This window comes from Choloepus didactylus (genome assembly GCF_015220235.1).
Source record: "Choloepus didactylus isolate mChoDid1 chromosome Y unlocalized genomic scaffold, mChoDid1.pri SUPER_Y_unloc1, whole genome shotgun sequence".
In the NCBI taxonomy this organism is placed as follows: Eukaryota; Metazoa; Chordata; class Mammalia; order Pilosa; family Megalonychidae; genus Choloepus; species Choloepus didactylus.
Window position 1 is genome coordinate 2,616,194 of NW_023637624.1, and position 20,624 is coordinate 2,636,817.

At 40.1% G+C, this 20,624-nt stretch overlaps 1 protein-coding gene across 1 annotated transcript in view; it reads right to left on the minus strand.

Annotated features, from left to right (window-relative positions):
• The window catches only part of DGKK (diacylglycerol kinase kappa), a 105,080-nt gene that overhangs the window by 72,441 nt on the left and 12,015 nt on the right, over nucleotides 1–20,624 (minus strand). The window contains 1 exon segment of the mRNA XM_037824678.1: nucleotides 10,975–11,085. Coding sequence (XP_037680606.1) covers nucleotides 10,975–11,085 — 111 coding nt within the window.

Sequence of the window (20,624 nt, forward strand, 5' to 3'; positions counted from 1 at the left end):
TATCAGTCCCTAGGTATATACACTTAGTATTAGTGTGGTACTGGTAAGGTATTCCTGTAAAATATAGTCTATAATATGCAAGATGTAGTTTTTCCCATATACCATTCTGTTGTTAACTCTTTGTACCATTGTCATACCATAGAAGTAGATCATGTAAGCACTTGTAAGATACATACCTTTAAGCAAAGCCCTTTCAATAACATTCATCCTCAATGCAGCACTGATACTTATAATCTCATTAATGAACTATCATCACCTCTGTCCATTCCCATACCTTTAAGTTCATCCTCATTAACACGTCTGTCCAAATTAGGTAATCATTCCCCTTTCACTAGCTTCTGACTATCTTTAGTTCCCTTATATTCTACATTATAAGACACTGATTTTTACATTGTTCAGGGAGTTCACATTAGTGATAACCCAATGTCTCTCCTTTTGTTTCTGAGTTATTTCACCCAGCATTACGTCTTCAAGGTTCATCCATGTTGTCATGTTTCAGGACCTCATTCCTTCTTACTGCTGCATAGTATTCTACAGTATGTATATACCACATTTTGTTTATCCACTCATCTGTTTAAGTTCAGTTGGGTTGTTTCCACCTCTTGGCAATTGCAAACAATGCTGCTATGAGCATCAGTGTACAAATGTCTGTTCATGTCACTACTTTCAGATCTTCTGGGTATGTACTGAGAACTGAAATTCCCAGATCATAGGGTAACTTGATATCTAGTTTTGTGAAGAACCACCAAACTGTCTTCCACAGTGGCTGTATCATTATACATTCCCACCATCAATGAACAAGAGTTCTAATTTCTCAACATGCTCTCCAACATTTGTAGTTTCTTGTTTGTTTAATGGCAGCCATTCTTATTGGTGTGAGATGATATCTCATTTTGGTTTTGATTTGCATTTCCCTAATAGCTAGTGAAGATGAACATTTTTTCACGTGTTTATCAGCCATTTGTATTTCCTCTTAAGAAAAATGTCTTTTCAAATGTTTTGCCCATTTTATAGTTGGGATGTTTGTACTATTGTCATTGAGTTGCAGGATTTCTTTCTGTAGTCTGGATGTCAGTCTCTCACCAGATATATGGCTTCCAAATATTTTCTCCCATTGAGTTGGCTGCCTCTTCACCCTTTTGACAGTCCTTTGAGGTACAGAAGATTTTGATTTTGAGAAGTTCCCATTTATCTATTGTACTGGTTTGGATATATTATGTCCCTCAGAAGAGCCATATTCTTTAATGCAATCTTGTGGGGACAGACTGATTAGTTTATTTATTTATTTTTTTTAAATTTTATTTTGAAATAAATTCAAACTTATAGAAACAGTTGCAAAAACAATACAAACCGTCTACACAGAACTCCAGCATACCCCAAGCTCCCCTCCCCCGATCCACCGGTCCACCAACTTTAACATCCTGTCACACCACCATTTCTTTCTTTACCTCCCTCCCTCCCTCCCTATCATCCATCATCTATTGCTCTGTCTTCTGAACATATGAGAGCAAGCTGAACACATCCTTGAACAAACAATATAATTCACATATACATTTCCCATGAACAAGAACATTCTTTTATGCAATTCCATTAAGCACAGCTAAGAAGTTCAAGAAATTCAACATTGATATAAAGCTTAGAATCTATATTTCCTTTTTTTTTCTTATGTCCCATCTGTGTCCCTTTGAGCCTCCTCTCCTCCATCCTCAGACCCTATCTAGGATCATCCTTTGCATTTAATTGTCATTATCTATTTAAAATGTCTTTTTTTCACATGTGGAAACATATATACAGCATAAATCTTCCCATTCCAACCCCTCCCTAGCATTCCATTAGTGGGATTAATCACATTTAGGATGTTGCAATGCTATCACCTTCCCGCCATCCATTACTAGAAATTTCACTTCACCCCAAACAGAAACCCTACTCTCATTTCTTAACTCCCCATTGCCCCTTCCCCCACTTCTCATAACCCATATTCTACTTTTCATTTCTATGGTCATATTCTGTGATACTTTCTTTGTGTTTACTGTGGGGCTTAAATTTAATCTCTTAAGTCTATAACAATCTTGTTTTCCTTTGATACCAACTTAACTTCAATAGGACACAGATTATGTTCCCATGCTCCTCCATTCCCCCACCTTTATGTAGTTCTTGTCAAAAATTACATATTTTACATTGAGTCCAAAACCATTGATTTATCATTACAGTTTATGTATTTTAGATCCTGTAGGAAGTAAATAGTGGAGTTATAAATAAAAAAATGCAGCAGTATTGGTATTTACATTTACCATGTGATTTTTACTGGAAATCTTTATTTCTTCATGTGGTTTCAGTCAATTGTTTACTGTCCCTTCCTTTCAGCCTGCTCAATTCCCTTTAGCATTTCTTAGAGTACTGATCTACTGGTGATGAAGTCCCTCAGCTTTTGATTATCTGGGAATGTTTTCATTTCCCCCTCATTTTTACCCTCCAGTTGTTTGTGAATTTTCTAAGTCTCTTATGGTTATTGACTTCTATTTGTATTCTATTGTGGTCAGAGAATGTGCTTTGAATATATTCAATTTTTTTTTTAATTTATTGAGGCTTGTTTTATGTCCCAGCATGTGGTCTATTCTGGAGAAAGATCCATGATCACTAGAGAAGAATGTGTGTCCTGGTGATTTAGGATGTAATGTTCTATATATGTCTGTTAAATTTCTCTATATCTCTCTCTCCTTTCTTTGTTTCTTTGTTGGTAGGGCTCCCTTTAGTATCTGAAGTAGGGCAGGTCTTTTAATAGCAAAATCTCTCAGCAATTGTTTGTGAAAAATTTAGGCTCTCCCTTGAATTTGAAGGAGAGCTTTGCTGGATAAAGTATTCTTGGTTGGAAAGTTTTCTCTCTCAGAATTTTAAATATGTCATGTCACTGCCTTCTTGCCTCCATGGTGGCCGCTGAGTAGTCACTATTTAGTCTTATGTTGTTTCCTTTGTATGTGGTGAATTGCTTTTCTCTTGCTGCTTTCAGAACTAGCTCCTTCTTTTCAGTATTTGAGAGTCTGATCAGAATATGTCTTGGAGTGGGTTTATTTGGATTTACTCTATTTGGAGTTCACTGGGCATTTATGCTTTGTGTATTTATATTGTGTAGAAGGTTTGGGAAGTTTTCCCCAACAATTTCTTTGAATACTCTTTCTAGACCTTTATTCTTCTCTTCCCCTTCTGGGACACCAATGAGTCTTAAATTTGGATGTTTTATTTTATCTGTCATATCCCTGAGATCCATTTTGATTTTTTTCAATTTTTTCCCCATTCTTTCTTTTGTTCTTTCATTTTCCATTCTGTGGTCCTTGAGGATGCTGAGTCATTGTTCAACTTCCTCTAATCTTGTGTTATGAGTATCCAGAGTCTTTTTAATTCGGCCAGCAGTTTCTTTTATTTCCATAAGATCTTCTATTTTTTTATTTACTCTTGCAATTTCTTCTTTATGCCCTTCTAGGGTCTTCTTTATGTCCTTTATATCCTGTGGCATGCTCTCTTTATTTGACTTTAGTTCTTTGATTAATTGTGCCAAGTACTGTGTCTCTTCTGATCTTTGATTTGGGTGTTTGGGTTTGGGTTCTCCATGTCATCTGATTTTTCATATGCTTTAAGATTTTCTGTTATTTTTGGCCTCTTGGCATTTCCTTTACTTGATAGTGTTCTTTCTGGATATAAAAAATACCAATCTCTAATATGTTAGATCTACAGCTTGGTGGTGTACAGTTTCTCTAACTAACCAGCAGATGGTGTCTGTGAGTCGCCTATTCCCCTCAAGTCAGTTCTCCCCAACTTTGTCTTTGTGGTGTGTGGGGATCTGATTCTTGTGGAGTTCAATTGGTGCACTAAGTTTGGGTGTGTTGTTGGTGCTGTCTGCCCTGAATATGGGGCATGTTTATGGGTGGCTAGGGAGGCAGGGTGGCTTTAGTAATCAAACCTCCCAGGGGTTCCCAGAGACTTAAGGCTGTTGCAAGAGTCTAAGCCTTCATTTCATTCTTGCCACAGATTGTCTCTGCCACTGACCCACAAGTCCTTGGTATTGGTGTAGGGTCCCTGGGGTTTCTGAGCAGGTCCCCCTTCCCAGCCATGGTCTTCCAGGACCTCTGCTGAGGGAAAGCTGTGCCATGTCACAAGTGTGTGCTGGCACTCCAGGGAAGCCCTGGGCTGCTGGGCCATGCAGGGGCATTCCCAGCCTGCTGTAAAGATGGTTGAATGGGGCATGTTAATTTCCCCCTTTTCACATAGCTCTGCCTTCCCAGCTCTGGGACAGTTAGCTGTGGGTGCACTAAAGGCCACTGTCCATGGCTGATATTGTGACATGTGTGCAGTGCTGTGGGAAACACTCCCCGTCACACTGGGTTTCTTGGCAGAGCTCTGGGCTATAGCTCCGGCTCTGGGCAGAAGCATTCTCAGCCCGCTGGGGAGATGGCTGCAAGGGACATGACTTTTTTCTCCTTTTGGCTCCCCTCTGTCCTCCTGGCTCTGAGACAATTAGCAGTGGGCTATCCTCCATGCCAGACAGTGAGAGGCTGGCACAGCCCGCTCCTGCCGTGCTTCACTGCGTGGTTCTCACCGTTGTAACCACAGCCACTCCTGTTTTTTTTTTTTTTTTTCAAAAAGAACTAGTCTATCTCCAAACACCAACCCATGGTTTCCCTACACTGCAGCATGGCTGCTGGACTTTCAGCTGGCTCACTCACTCATTTCAGAATGCAGACTCCCATTTTCACCAAATGCATGGTCCCTGTGGATTTAGCAGACCTTGTCCAGCTGGTGCATCACTGGAACTGGTGTTCTGGGTCACTTTCTGGCTTTTATCTACTATTTTTCACAGAGGTGTTTTTTTGCCCTGTCTCACCTAGCTGCCATGTTAGGTTCTCCCTGATTAGTTTATTGATTAGGGTAGAACCTCTGATTATTTTCATGGAAGTGTAGGCCCTGCTTGTTCAGGGTGGGTCTTGACTAGTTTACTGGAGTATTTAAGAGAGAAGCTAAGGCCCAGATGCTTGCTGATGCTTGGAGACACTTGGAGATGTGGACAGAATGACTTTTGGAGATGCTAAGCTAAGAGATGAAGCCCAGAGTTTGCCCTGGAGAAGCTAAGAGAGGACCCCAAGATGCTTAGAGAGAAATGCCCTGGGAGAAAGAAGCAAGGATACACAGGAGCTGAGAAGAGAGGAGTGAAGACAGAAACACAGAGACATTTTGGAGAACACCATTTTGAAACACAACCCAGAGCAAAGTACTAGCAGATGCCAGCCATTTGCCTTCCCAGCTGACAGAGGTGTTCCAGACACCATTGGCTGTCCTGAAGTGAAGGTATCCTCTAGTTGATGCCTTAGTTTGGATACTTTCATGGCCTTGGAACTGTAAATTTGTAATCTATAAATCCCCTTTTATAAAGGACAATGCATTTCTGGTATTTTGCTTGATGGCAGCATTAGCAAACCAGAACAGATTTTGGTACCAGAGAAGTGGGGTTCTGCTGGGTTTGCTGAGCACATTCCCCAGAGACTGGGGAGAGCCTGGCCACCACACCACTATTCTGAAGGGGTTGAGCATGTGTCCCAGAGATGGGAGAGAGTCTGGGTGCCATCCCAAAGTTGGCAGAGTATGGGGCTGAGAAGAAGGTGGTCTCCCAATGTGTGGATATGTTGGAGCAGTCACCCCAGCATTTGGAAAGGAAAGAGCTGCCAGGAAGGCCCTTGGAAAGGGTTGGACTCCTGCTTTCTCAAGCCCCAAGGATAAAACATCATTCTTTAAATGGCTCCCAAACTTTGACATTTAATGAAGTTTGCCCTGTGGGTTTGAGGAACTGTTTTGGTCCCCATGAACCCTGTTTTCCTTTCAGTTCTCCCTATGGCAGTGGGAAAGACTATTCTATGACTGTCCCTCCTTTGTATATCAGAAGCAGACAATTTGTTCTGTGTTTCAAGGTACACAGGCAGAGGAGAATGTTAAGGCGTTGCACTTATCTATATTGTGATGGAATGAAAGTATTTTTGCATTTGGAAAGAACATCTTTCTAGGGTCCGGGGGGTGGAATGTGGCAGTTTGGATATATTATGTCCCCCAGAGAAACCATGTTCTTTAATGCAATCTTGTGGGGGCAGACAAATTACTCTGTTGATTGGGGTGGAACCTCTGATTAAATTATTCCTATGGAGATGTGGAACCCGCCCATTCAGGGTGGGTCTTGAGTAGTTCACTGGAGTATTTAAGAGAGAAATTGAGAGCCAAAACAGACCCAGATGCTTGTTCACGCTTAGAGAAGCTTGGAGATGCAGAGAGAAGGATGTTTGGAGATGCTAAGCTAAGAGATGAAGCCCAGGGCTCATTCCAGAGAAGCTAAGAAAGGACTCCCAGATGCTTAGAGAGAAAGCCACGGGAATCAGAAGCTGAAAGCAATGCAACCCAGGAGCAAAGAATTAGCAGATGCAAGCCAAGTGTCTTCTCAGCTAACAGAAGTATTCCAGGTGCCATTGTTCTTCAGTGAATGTATCCTCTTGTTAATACCTTGTTAATTTGTAACCTAATAAACCCCGGTTTTAAAGCCAATCCATTTCTGGTATTTTGCATAAAGGCAGCGTTAGCAAACTGGAACAGCATTCTAGATACCTATTAAGAACATTTGTGATCAAAATGTTCAAAATATCAACATTAACAGGAGTTTGGAAGAAGTTGATTTCAACCTTTATGAATGAATTAGAGAGGTTCAAGACTTCGCTGGAGGAAGTAATGTTAGATGTGGTGAAAATAGCAAAAGAACTAGAATTAGATATGGAGCCTGAAGACATGACTGAATTGCTGTGATCTCTTGATAAAAATTCAACAGTTGAGGAGTTGCTTCTTATGGATGAGCAAAGTAAGTGTTTTCTTGAGATGGAATCTACTCCTGGTAAAGATGCTGTGAACATGGTGGAAGTGACAACAAAGGATTTAGAATGTTACATGAACTTGTTTGGTAAAGCAGTGGCCGTATTTGAGAGGATTGACTCCATTTTGAAAGAAGTTCTACCGTGTGTAAAATTTTATCAAACAGCATTACATGCTAGAGAAGCCTTTTGTGAAAGGAAAAGTTGATCAATATGGTAAACTTCATTGTTGTCTTATTTTAAGAAATTGCCATGGTCACCTCAACCACCTGCAACCACCACACTGATCAGTCAGCAGCCATCGATGTCAAGGCAAGACCCTCCACCAGCAAAATGATTATGACTCTCTGAGGGCTCAGAGGATGTTTAGCATCCTTAATGAAAAAGTATTTTTAAATTAAGGTATGTACATTGTTTTTTATATATAATGCTATAATAGACAAATGTATAGTATAAACATAACTTTTGTATGCACTGGGAAACCAAAAAATAGCGTGACTCACTTTATTGTGATATTTGCTTTATTGTGGTGGTCTGGAACTGCACCCACAATACAAGGTATGTCTATATATCTTTGTACTTTGTATGTCTGAAACCATAGCTTTATTGTTACTTTTTATGAATTTTCATTTTAGTACCTGTAAGAGTTGTAAAAAGTGGAGTTACATACCCAAAAGTGTGAGACAAGAGTACTGGCATTTGTAAATACTCATATAGATAACTTTACCAGAGACCTTTACTTTGTTATGCTGTTTTGATCCATTGTATAGTGTCCTTCTGAATAATTCCCTTTTGCATTAATTGTAGGGTAAGTCTAGTGGTAATGAACCCCCTCAGTTTTGTTTATCTAGGAATATCTTCATCTTTCCTTCATTTTTGATAGAAAGACTTGCTAGATATAAAATTCTTCATTGGCAATTGTTTTCTCTCCACACTTCAAGTATTTCATCACACTGCCTTCTTGTCTTCATGGTTTCTGATGAGAAATAGGCACTTAATCTTATTGGGACTCCCTTTTACATAACATGTTGCTTTTCTCTTGCAGCTTTTAGAACTCTCTTCTTTTCTTTTGCACTCAACAGTTTGACTGCTAGGTGACTGGCTATACTTCTATTCATGTTTATCCTGTTTGGTGTTTGTTGGCATTCTTGGACGTGCATATTCATCATTCATGTCTTTTGTAAGTTTGGGAAGTTTTCTGTCATTATTTATTTGAATATTCCTCTGCACCTTTCTCTTTTTCTTCTCCTTCTGGGAGAACCATAATGCATATGTTGGTATGCTTGATGCTGTCCCACAGGTCTCTTAGGCTATTTTCACTTTTCTAACTCTTTTTACTCTCAGCTCCTCAGCCTGTCTCATTTCAATAGTTGTGGTTTGAGTTCACTGATTCTTTTTTGTGCCAGCTCCAAACTGCTGTTGAAATCCTCTAGGGAATTTTTTTAAAATTTTAGTTATTGTGGTTGTTCTGGTTTGCTAATGCTGCCATTATGCAGAATACCAGAAATGGATGGGCTTTTATAGAGGGATTTATTGGGTTACAAATTTACAGTTCTAAACGCATAAAATTGTCCAGACTAAGGCATCAACAAAAGGACGGAAGGCCAATCGTGTCTGGAACACCACTGTCAGCTGGGGAGGCACATGGCTGGTATCTTCTGGTCCTTTGCTTCCAGGTTGTGTTTCAAAATGGCTTTCTCCAAAATGTCTCTGGGCTCCTCTCTCTCAGCTCTTGGGTGTCCTTGCTTCTTTCTCCCAGGGTGTTTCTCTCTCAGCATCTGGGAGTCCTATCTTAGCTTCTCCAGGGCAAATGCTGGGCTTCAGCTCTTAGATTAGCATCTCCAAACATCCTTCTGTCTGCTTCTCCAAGCATCTCCAAGTGACAGCAAGCATCTGGGTCTGTGTCAGCTTTTAGCTTCTCTCTTAAATACTCCAGTGAACTAATGAATACTTACCCTGAATGGGTAGGGCCATACCTCCACTGAAATAATCAAATCAAATGTATTACCCATAGTTACATGAGTCACATCTCCATGGAAACACTCAATCAACATATTCCACCCTAATCAAAAGGCTAATAAATCTGCCTCCATAAGATTGCATTAAAGAACATGGCTTTTCTGGGGTACATAATATATCCAAACTGGCACAGTGGTCTTCAACACCAGTAGATCCTTTTGTTTCCTTTTTAAAATTTCTAGCTCTTTATTAAGATTCTCATATTTTTCATCCATTGTTTTTCTGATATCCTTTAGTTCTTTCTCTAAATTTTCTTTCCTCTCCATGAGCATACTGAGGATCATTTCTTAAATGTCTTTGTCTAGTATGTCCACAGTCTTTTCTTCTTTGTTGATGTTTTCTGGATTTTCATCCTGTTCTTTTGGATGGACCAACAATTCCTGTTTCTTTGTTTCTTTTATAATCTTTTTTTTTTGCACAGTGTACCACTGTACATTTTAATATTTCAAGGTGTTAACTCTGGGATTTAGTCCCTTGGCTTGAGTTTGTATCCAGCTGGTGTCATGACAGAGATTTTCTTGTGTTCTAGCAGCTAACAAGACCAAACAAACCAATGCAAAAAACACCTTTTACAGCCTTTGCAAATTGGTTTTGCTTTGGCTGGTGCTCTCATTCAGAGTTCAGCCTTTCTATCAAGAAGATCAGCCCAAGGAGAATGCAAAGTGCAGCATCCTCCCTGTATTTTCTGGGCCTGTGTCTTGTCCTGTTTTTTTCTTGCTAGGGGCCCTAGGAATTCCTCTGTTTATAGGAATTTGAATATTCCCTCTACTACCTATGAAATAGACTCTCTACCTCTTCTGGATGTACCATGTTAGGACGTAAAGGAGGTAAAACTTTGCCCCAGGCTGTTTTGCTTAATTGCTTCCTACTGTGCTTTCTCTGTCCCAAGCTAGTTTTCCTTGGAAGGCAAATTCTGGGGTGTGAGGTTGTGGTGACATGCTGGGGAGGAGTTTCCCAGCAAGAAGGAGGCCAGGGACCCACAATAGGAGCAATAGATGGTTCCACGCTGACCTGGGGAAGGGGTGAAGAAGGGTTTAGCAAGTATGCCAGGAGATTCTCCTATGGCTTTCTGAAACTGTGTTTTCTTCTGCCAGCACTTTCCCAGTTAATGCAGCCCTTTAACTGTTTTCTGTAGTTTTGAGGAAGGGTATATTGTCTTTAAGGCTCCTCTGCTGCTTTTTCTCAACACAGTTTTGAATAATGGCCACCCTCAGAGTTGGACCATCAGTGATCCAAAGTAGCTCAACAAAAGCAGTGATCATTGTTCAGACTGCACACTTCTGGATCTTGGGGAACCAGGAAGCTGAACCAGGAGTGGGAGCTGAGGACCCCACTGTTGTCTGCTGCAAGGCTGGGGAATGGGAGATAGCAGATGCTGCATGGACAGTGAAATTCAATTGCATTTACCACCTTTTCCTCCTGGTCTTCTCTGTGTGCTGCACAGTATTCAACTAGACTCCAGAGTTCCAAAATTGTTCATTAAGGAAGTTCCTGCTAGTTCAATAGCTGTTCTGGTGCAGAGACTGATTCCTGGAGCTTCCTACTCTACCATCTCCTCATAATCCTTCCTATTTGCCTTTAGAATTGGCATTACACCATACACAGATAAATGGTCAAAATGTATGCTAATTATTTAAAATTTTAATTTTTAATTACTTAGAGGGATGCTAAATAGCAAATAATAAACACCACGATGAGTTGAGAAATTGCAGAAGAAAGGAAAAAGCTTTACAGTTTAGTACTTTTAATGGCATGTTTTTCCTGCTTTCTGAACAAGGAGCCCTGCATTTTCATTTTGTACTGGACCCTACAAATTATTTAGCTGGCTCTGCTCTAGGTGCAGGAGCAAGTTCAGGGATCCATGAAAGGGAAAAGAAAGAAGGAGGGGAAGGCAGAGGAAAGTAACCTCCATTTGGCCCAAAGGAGCAGTTAAGGGAAGAGGAGAGGGTGTTAACTTCCACCCCATGTCTGTCAACACATCTTGGCCTAAAGGCCCATCTCCCCACATAAACATTTCCTGGTACCTTCCCACTAACCCAACCTGACAAGGTTCTATAATTACCGCAGGATGCTGTGCAAAGCAAAGAATTTGTCCTCAAACCAGGAAATATCTAAGCTTCCATCTCTTGAAGGAGTTACAGTTCTTTAGCAGTGGTCCTTCCTTCAGTATTTTCTGAAGGAGAGAAACCTAGATCAATTATCAAGACAGTTCACACCGTGCACCTAATGGGAAGGTTGGATTTCTCCAAGGCTCTATATCTGTCACATATCTGCAAAATGGCCTGAGGGTCAGGCAAGAACTTAGAAAGTCAATCCAATCAGAAAAGTCATTGGTTACCCTTGGATGACACACTCATCCTGGTAGGACATCAGTGATCCAGTACCATCTCCCACCAAACATATTCATGGCATCTTTACTTTGAAAAGGCCTTCATTCAAGAACCCAGACTTAAAGGTTTTAAACAGGACCCAAGTTTCTTAGGACACAAGGCCCAAGAACCATGGGGACCACCTCCACTGGGGGAGAAGGGGTATAAATATATATGATAACAACACTCCTAAGGAAAGAGCAAATAGTAGGGGAAGAGGCTAAGGTCAGTAAAGACAGTTTCTCTGGAAGTCTCCAGGTTGTAGCTCCAGGCAGGGCTTACCTGTCAGCCCTTTTGGAGTGCTCCTTTTAGAATATAAACCTGGACCATGTCCCTTCCCTGTGCAGTGCACTTCCAATAGCATCCCATCACTTTTAGAACCAAATCGTATGCTCTTCAAGGGCCATCATGATCTGGTGAGGGAGCAACCACATAAAAAGGGCACCAAAAGGGGTCTTCACCTTGTGATTACTTTCTTTACCTATCTCATAACTGATATTTTCTGTTATTTATTAAATACACTGACCACAAACAAGCATAGAGTCTTTTTAACATTATCATCATGGAGGAAGTTCTGATTTATATTACAGGATACAGACCCATAAGCAAGAATGCCATTTGTGAGAAGCGCTCACACCCCACCAAGCTAGAACCAAACCCATACTGAATGGACAAAGAGCCAGACTGAGCTTAAATCACCAAATCAGGCTTTGCCATGAATTCTGTCAGTCACCTAAATTAGAATTCACCAATTGGTGGCTCATGGAAGTGTTTTGTTTTGCCCACCTAACTTTTTAGTTTTTAATTAATTGAGAATATTTAAGATGCAAAATATTTCACATAAAATCCAGATTTCTTGTTTCTTTAAAAACAAAACAATAGAACATCTGGCAACAGTGGGCCTATATTCTTACAAGGCAACAATTGGCTGGAACTTAGTAGAGCTGCTCCCTTTAGATGGGGTGCCTGACTCCAGGAGGCATTTGAGTTCAGGACCCCCCAACCTAAACAATTCTTTGCCACTCCCATTGCCCCAAACATGCACACATCTATACGTTTTTGTTAAATTCACCAACCAATAAGATAGAAACAATAGGCAGCACCACTGCATGCCAACGGGAAGGTCAGTTCATGAGCAAACACAATTTACTTGAGCCCTCTTATGGGAGTTTCAAGGTTTTTTCTTAACCTAGAGATACTTATAAAAGAATGGTGCCAAGGGGCCAGGAGAAAGAGAACAATGATATCTTGTAGGGAGGAGGTGGGTGGCAGGAAGAATAAGAATTTATATTAAAATTGTTGAAATTGAGTCAGCCATAGGAAAACAACTCTTGTCTAAGCATTAAGAATACATCACTCCTTTCCTCTCTCTGTCTATGTGGCCTGTGGTATACACTCTTAATTACAGCATTTGGTTTTCTCTATCCTAACCCCCTCAACTCCATGCCATATATGCCCCCACCCTAGGTCTTCATGATACCAAGGCATTTATATTTACTCCCTTTTGCTAAAGACAGTTTCAAATTTTTAACTGTCCATACAACTGAAGCTACAAACACTATTTCTGCCCTTCTTCCAAGTTACTCAATTACTAAATGTTCCTTCTGCTGTTCTTATTTTGTCATAAAAGGTGTCTCCTCTACTAGCTAATTTTACAGTTCTTGGTTGAATGGTTATCCCTTTCCTCAGTTTTCAGTTTAAAGGCCTTTGATCTCAGTTTGGCAGATATCTACATTAATAAATTCTCCTTGCTTCTTCTGAGAAGAACTTAACCTTAAAGCAGAACCCGTTCTTCAGGCATTACAAGCCATGACCCAGGAAATTATGATCTCCCACTTGATAACCTGTGAATGCAGTAGCCCAAGGGAACTCAGATTTCAGCAAAGTATTTGCCAAGTTCTTTCATGATATTAGCATGGACAACAAAGAGAAATAATTACAGGAGCGTTGCTTGTAGAATAACCAGACCCAAACTCTACTGATTAATGCCACATGGTAGCCTAATCACAAACTGGATTAATCATGTTCAGAGTAATGGTGAGCCTCAGCTCACTGCCTAGATTAGAAAAGTACATTCAGTTATGGGTGCCACATTTTAAAGTGGGATGTTGATAAATGTGTACATAGGAAGATGACTGGAAACTTGTTACATGTAAGGAACACCTATAGGCACTGGGAATGTTCAGCCTAAGGAAGAGAAGGCTAGGAGAGGAGAAGAGAGGAGTTATCAAATATTTATAGAGGTAATTGTGTAGAAGATTCATCAGATATATTCTATGAAGCTTCAGAGGGAAGAAATGAAACCAGTAGGCTAAAATTATAGCAAGGTAGTTTGGGACCAAAAAGAAAGAACTGTCTACCAGACTCAGAACTGGCCAGGATGTAATGAGCAGCCTCATGAGGTAGGAAACTGTCTGTCACTGTGGTGTCCAGGTGGAAGCTGAGAGCCATTGGTTAGTGACATAAAGGATGGTATGGCAATAAAGGAAGATTACAGTAACTACTTCTATGTCCATGTAAACTCCTGAGTACTTTTTTCTTTCCTCTCCCCTTTCCCCCACAAATTTTTTTCTCTCTCTCAGCTTCCTTTTCTCCCTTTCCTACTTTTTCCTGCTCTCCTTTATTTCTTTATCTTTCTGTGTTTTACTTTTTCTCTATCTCCACTAAGAATCCACAATATGGAATTGAAGTATGTTTATTAATATATTGTCACAAATGAAAAATTTTAAAGTTGTATATTTCCTGTTCATAATTCATTTTCATGTTGTTCTAGTTTGCTAATGCTGCTTGAATGCAAAACACCAGAAATGGATTGGCTTTTATAAAAGTGGGTTTATTTGGTTACACAGTTACAATCTTAAGGCCACAAAGTATCCAAGGTAACACATCAGCAATCGGATACCTTCACTGGAGGATGCCCAATGGTGTCCGGAAAACCTGTCAGCTGGGAAGGCACATGGCTGGCGTCTGTTCCAAAGTTCTGGTTTCAAAATGGCTTTCTCCCAGGACGTTCCTCTCTAGGCTTCAGCTTATCTCTAAAATGTCACTCTCAGTTGCTCTTGGGGTGTTTGTCCTCTCTTAGCTTCTCAAGAGCAAAAGTCAGCTTTCAAAGGCCATCTACAAAATGTCTCTGTAAGCTGAAGCTCCTCTCTCAGTTCCAGTGCATTCTTCAAAATGTCCCTCTTGGCCATAGCTCCTCTTCAAAACATCACTCACAGCTCCACTGAGTTCCCTCTGCCTGTCAGCTCATTTATATGGCTCCACTGATCAAGGCCCACCCTAAATGGGTGGTGCCATGGCTCCATGGAAATATCCAATCAGAGTCATCACCCACAGCTGGGTGGGGCACATTCCAAAGAAACACTCAAGGAAATCTAATCAAAACTGATAATGTCTGTCCACATAAGATTACATCAAATGTAATGGCATTTGGGGAACACAATACACTCAAACTGGCACACATGTATTGTCAAATACTCCATACTACTGTAGCAGGTTGAAGTGAAAAGACTTTTCCAGCCCCATATACTTACTTGTAACAATGGTCACTGCAAATGAGGCTGTTTTCTACTTGTGAATTGTTTATCATTGATTCCACCACAGACTTCTTTGGGTTAATGGCTCTTAAAAAATTATTCACCCAGAATTTAGGGATTCTAAACATCCTGGTTCAGACAGAAGATATTAGTCCTCACTAGTTATGCTGTTAGTTGTCTGAAAAATATTCATTTTAGGAAAAATACTCAATGTGAATGGAGGGATGTGAGTATAAATCCTGAAGGTGGAGAAGTCATGATTAAGAGAACAGCATTCAAATTAATCATCCCTTTTAAGTCTACTTCTTTTTCTTGTTACTTCTGCATATTCTGCTTGTCCTCCTCCTGCTGGGAGGAACTGAAAAGGGACAACTAGAAGACTGGTGTGAGAAGGCTTCTATAGTTCATTCAGTAGTTTTACACTTTGTCCTTAATGTGGAGGCTCAGTTAATCTACAGCTGAAGGCACAGGATACTTTGAATGGAAGCATCTGGGAGAATCATCTACTGCATGCCTTGCCCCCTGAGGGAGGGGTATGGAGGAGAAGGAATATAATATATGGCATGCTGACTTTCAGTTAAAGTTGAATAGCCATTAATTTGGGGGGAAATATTTTTTGAGACCTTTAAAACACTTCCCGAAGAAACTGATGACTCTCTGAGAGCTGAAAATCTCTGCTCTAAACAATTTTTAAAAACAATCTCTAGATATGGACCATTTGGAAGAAACCTGAGTAGGGCTCCCATGAATTAATCATCCAAAGACCTATTGCTTCATACTAACAGATCTCATTCTTCTAAAAAGGCAAATATTACAAAAATCCAGTGAAAGAATGAAATGACCACAGACTGCCACAGAGTTTTTCCAACTTTGTTCCAGAAAAATTGGAGGCAATACATCAAACATTCCACAAAAATACTGAGGCATTGTTTTCTGCCAAACTAGGAAGGTTTAATGTCCCTAAATAATCCATTTGTGGACTTATGGCTGAGGGGTTATGTTTTGAATATCTTGGACTTTAGTGTTAAGATTTCATTCAAAGAGGGGTTCTGATTTTTTTAAAAAAGTGAAAAGATTGAAAATAATTCCTCTAGTGTCCAGTGCAGCCCCTTCATTCAGCATATGGAGGAGCTGAAGTTCACAGAGGGCAAAATCATTGCAAAAGTCTGAAGCAGAACCAGAATCCAGGTCAGATTGCAAACTGGTGGCCTTCAAATGGGGTTTGTTTGACTTCTGTGGTTTTTAGTACCCAAAAATTGAATTTGGATCTCTCTTAATGGGGAACAAATATTTTTGATTTGTCACAATCTCCACTATTCCCCATTGCTTGTACTTTTCTGCTTCTGGATGGTTAAGAACATGAGTGCTAGAGCCACCAACTGCCTGGGTTCAAATCCCAGTGCCATCAGTGCCTAACTGGCTACCTTGGGGCAAATGAGTTTCTGAGCTTTGGTTGCCTCATCTGTAAATGGGGATAATAGTAATATCTCACTTACAGAGTTATTGCACAAATTATCAAGGTCATGCACATGAAGCTCCTAACACAGTGCTTGGGACATGGTCAGGGTGCAATAAATGCTAACTCTTTTTATTACTATTATTTTACTCTTCAAGCTTTTACTTTGCATGCCTGACCCAAAAAGGCCCTTGAATTTTTGAACCCAGGTATATGCCACTGGTAACATAACCCTGACAGATAACTCAAAATGCCACCAGGAAAAGAGTGAGGAGGCTGGGGAACCAAACAGCAATAGCCATGTCATTTCTCCACCTACTATCATCAAAGTCTTGTGACAGTCCCAAGGCAATTAGACTGAAGAATCCAAAGCAGAGGAACCTCATGTCTTTCCTGTAGCTACTTCACAGCTGCTTGGAGGAAAACAATGTGTGGGTATTGTATGGGCAATAACAAACATTTTCACCTAAAAAGATGCAAATTTTCAGAGGGACAAACTGACCCTCTTATCTTTCTTCAAGTTCCTATTTTGTCTGCCTCTATACTATACCCTCTCCCCAAGAAAAAACATTCTGCATTGTTATTCAGAGCCCACTCCCAATATCCCAGTACCCAACCCCTACTCAGGATCACCCCACCCCCTTGCCAAGCTCTACCAGTCACCCCAAGGCCTTTGAAAGGATGGAAGAGCTAGCTCCTTATTTCCCAAGTTGCTATATGTGACAAGGAGAGCAGAATATGTACTTATTTCAAATCAGGAGTCTGGAAAAAGTACAGGACAGGCATATATGGAGAGCAGAATCTACTTTGGGCTAGCAAAATGAGCAGTTGTGGTTCTTCAGGCTAACCTTAAATCTTAGTTCGATGCTGTGGTGATTTGAACAGGAAAACCACAAAGGGAGCAACTACTCTGGGAAATGAGCCTTCCTTAAGGAACCTTGCCCTCTTCTCCCTTACACACTCCAAAGCCCTCATGGACTGGATTTTCAAATAGAAACAAAGAGCTGTTTTAAGCCTAATGCTTTGACACATAAAATTAGATAGAATTAAACCAACTCTATTCCATTACTACAGTGACACTTATGGATGATATCCTGGACCTGTGTCCCCTCCTGATACTTGATATTTTACAAATTAATTGGAAAAAATTGAATTGTGGAGACTGAACATTTTTACAATATGTGCAGCAAATATGCTGTCAACCACCCTGGTTGCCCCAGAATGTCTATAGCCCAGGCAGAGCAGAGTGTCCTTTTTGTATTCTAGAAAATAAAGATACAGGAGAGAGGAAAAAAGGATAGATGGGCAGGTGGGGAGGGAAGAAAAAGGAACCAATGCAGAAAATTTTGGGATGGAGTATAAGAAATAAGAAAATGATAATAATCATAACCTAACCATGCAAGAAAGAGAGAAGCAGCAAAACTATTAATTGTGCACGGAGGACTCAAGGAGGATGTGATTCTATTCCATTCTTAGCCATGGTTAGATCTTGAGTATAGCCCTGGGTTAATCTTTTGAAGAAACAAAAAAGAGAATGTGATGCTCAACATCATTAGCCATCAGGGAAATGCAAGTCACAACCACAATGAAATACCATTTCACACTCATTAGAATGCCTGCTATTTAAAAAGCTGAACATAATAAGTGTTGGAGAGGATGCTGAGAAATAAGAACACCCATTTGTTGCTGGTGGAAATGTAAAATGGTGCTAACAGGGAAATGTTAAGTTGTATGTATCGTAACAGAATAAAAATTATAAAAATCCATGGAACTACATTACACAAACAGTGAATGCTAAGTTAAACTAGGGACTATAGTTCATGGTACAACTATAAAAATGTGCTATTGGCAAGATGGTGGAGTGGTGAGGTGTAGAATTTAGTTACTCCTCTAGGTCAGCTGGTAAATAGCCAGGAACTGTATGAAACAGCCTTTAAGGGGTTTTCAGTGAACAGTTACACATTGTACACTAGTCTGGAACAGGTGGAATGGCTGAGATTGCAGAGAAACCTGTATGTTTCCCTAGCCAGGGGGCTGGCACCCATCCCCTTCCCGACATGGTGGACTGTCTTGGAGCTGGCTACACAAGGGAAAAAGAAACAATCTGTGCTGGAAGAGAGAAGGGGGACTCACCCAGCCTCAACTGCAAAATTAATTAACAAGTTAATTAACTAGCTTTTGGAGTTGGGGGGGGGTTAGGGTGCTGGAGAAAGGCCATGCTCCAGGAAGTGGAGGCACATAGAAATGGACACCCAATCAGGCTCTCATTCTGTGGCTCTGAAAAGGGTTTTTTTTTAAATTTTATTTTATTTATTTTATTTTATTTTATTTCTTCTTTTACTTTTTTCCCTTTTCTCTTCTTGCTCTCTGACTTCTTATCTTTTTACTCTTCAATAGCCCCCTGGCAAGGGCAGAATTAAAGCTGCAGGAGAGCAACTATTAAGGTGAAAGAGCTAATAGCCTAAAGCTCATATCTTTAAATGCTCTATATCGGGACTGACAAAACTTGGGGGCTAGTGAAAGGGCTTAAAAAGGCATTTTGTTTTGCCTTTTCCTTTTCCTTTTTTTAAAAATAACTATTCTAAGTAGTGCTTTACAAAAAGCCTCATATATTTGCAACTGGCCTCTGTACCCAGGCAATGGAGAGCTGAGATAGGTCTGACAGAAAAAGCAATGAACCTAGTGGGGGAGACAATTGCTTTAAGAGCATAACTTCCCCAAGAAAAGGGGAGCATGGTCCAGCTCAAGTGGCAGCCCATCTTCAAAGAACTCAGATCCCAGGGGCTGGAAAACAAAACCATTCAGTCAGCCATGCCCCTGACAAGGAAAGAGTCTGCAGAGAATTAAAGGTACTGCACCTCTTTAACCAATAGGGAGCAGCAGGCTGACAAATGCCATCTGCTGGACAGGATAGGAAAAACACAGAGTACAGAGGCCTAACAAAACAGTATCAATCTCAGGGAAACTCCATATCCTCCTCCTGAGACCAGGGCCTTTCTGGGAAGGGAAAATCTGATTGGGGTTAACCATATCTGAGGAGACCCAGGCAACAAACAGAAAAAAAAAAAGAGGTGAAAAATTTGGATCAACTAAATAGAAGCTAAGTTAGAGGTCTAGAATAAGTTGAACTGAACACCAAAGGATAGAGAACAAAGCCAAGCAACAAGAGAACCCAAGGTAAAAGAGAAAATGAGCTCCAGAATAAACTAATCAAGAAATTCAGATGTCTAGACAGCTTAAAATAATGAGCCATACTAGGAAACACAAAAATATGGAAGAGCCAAAGGGACAAACTAATAGTTCAACTGAGATACAGGAATTGAAACAACTAATTAAAGATGTTCAAACAAATCTCGTAAACCAAATCAACAAGCTGAAGGAAAATGTGGCAAAAGAGACGAAGAATATAAAGAAGACACTGGGTGACTATAAAGAAGAATTCATAAGCTTGAAAAAGCAAATGGCAAAACTTATGGGAATGAAAGACAAAATAGAAGAGATGAGAAACACAATGGAGACATACAACAGTAGATTTGAACAGGCAGAAGAAAAGATTAGTGAACTGGAAGACAGGACATTTAAAATCACATGCACAAAAGAACAGATAGGGAAAAGAATGGAAAAATATGAGCAGGGTCCTAGAGAGCTGAATGACAACATGAAGCACACGAATAAATGTGTTACAGGTGTCCCAGAAGGAGAAGAGAAGGGAAAGGGGTAGAAAGAATAATTGAAGAAATATTCACTGAAAATTTCCCAACTCTTATGAAAGACAGAAAATTACAGATTCAAGAAGCACAACATATCCCAAACAGAACAGATCCCAATAGACCTATGCCAAGACACTTACTGATCAGATTGTCCAGTGTCAAGGACAAAGATAGAATTCTGAAAGCAGTGAGAGAAAAGTGATTCATCACATACAAAGGAAACATGATAAGACTATGTACAGATTTCTCCACAGAAACCATGGAGGTGAAAAGTCAGTGGTATGATATATTTAAGACACTGAAAGAGAAAAACTGCCAACCAAGACTTCTATATCTGGCAAAAGTGTCCTTCAACAATGAGGTAGAGATTAAAATATTTTGAGGCAAAATTTTAAAATATTAAAATATTTTGAGAGAGTTTGTGAGTAAGATACTGGCGCTACAAGAAATACTAAAGGGAATCCTACAGGTGGATAGGAGAAAACAAGAGATAGAAGTTTGGAGAAGAGTGTAGAAGTGAAGATTATCAGGAAGGGTAAAAGGAGAGAGAGAAAAACATAAGATATGACATATAAAATCCAAAAGACAAAATGGTAGAAGAAAGTACTGCTCTTACAGTAGCAACACTAAATGTTAATAGA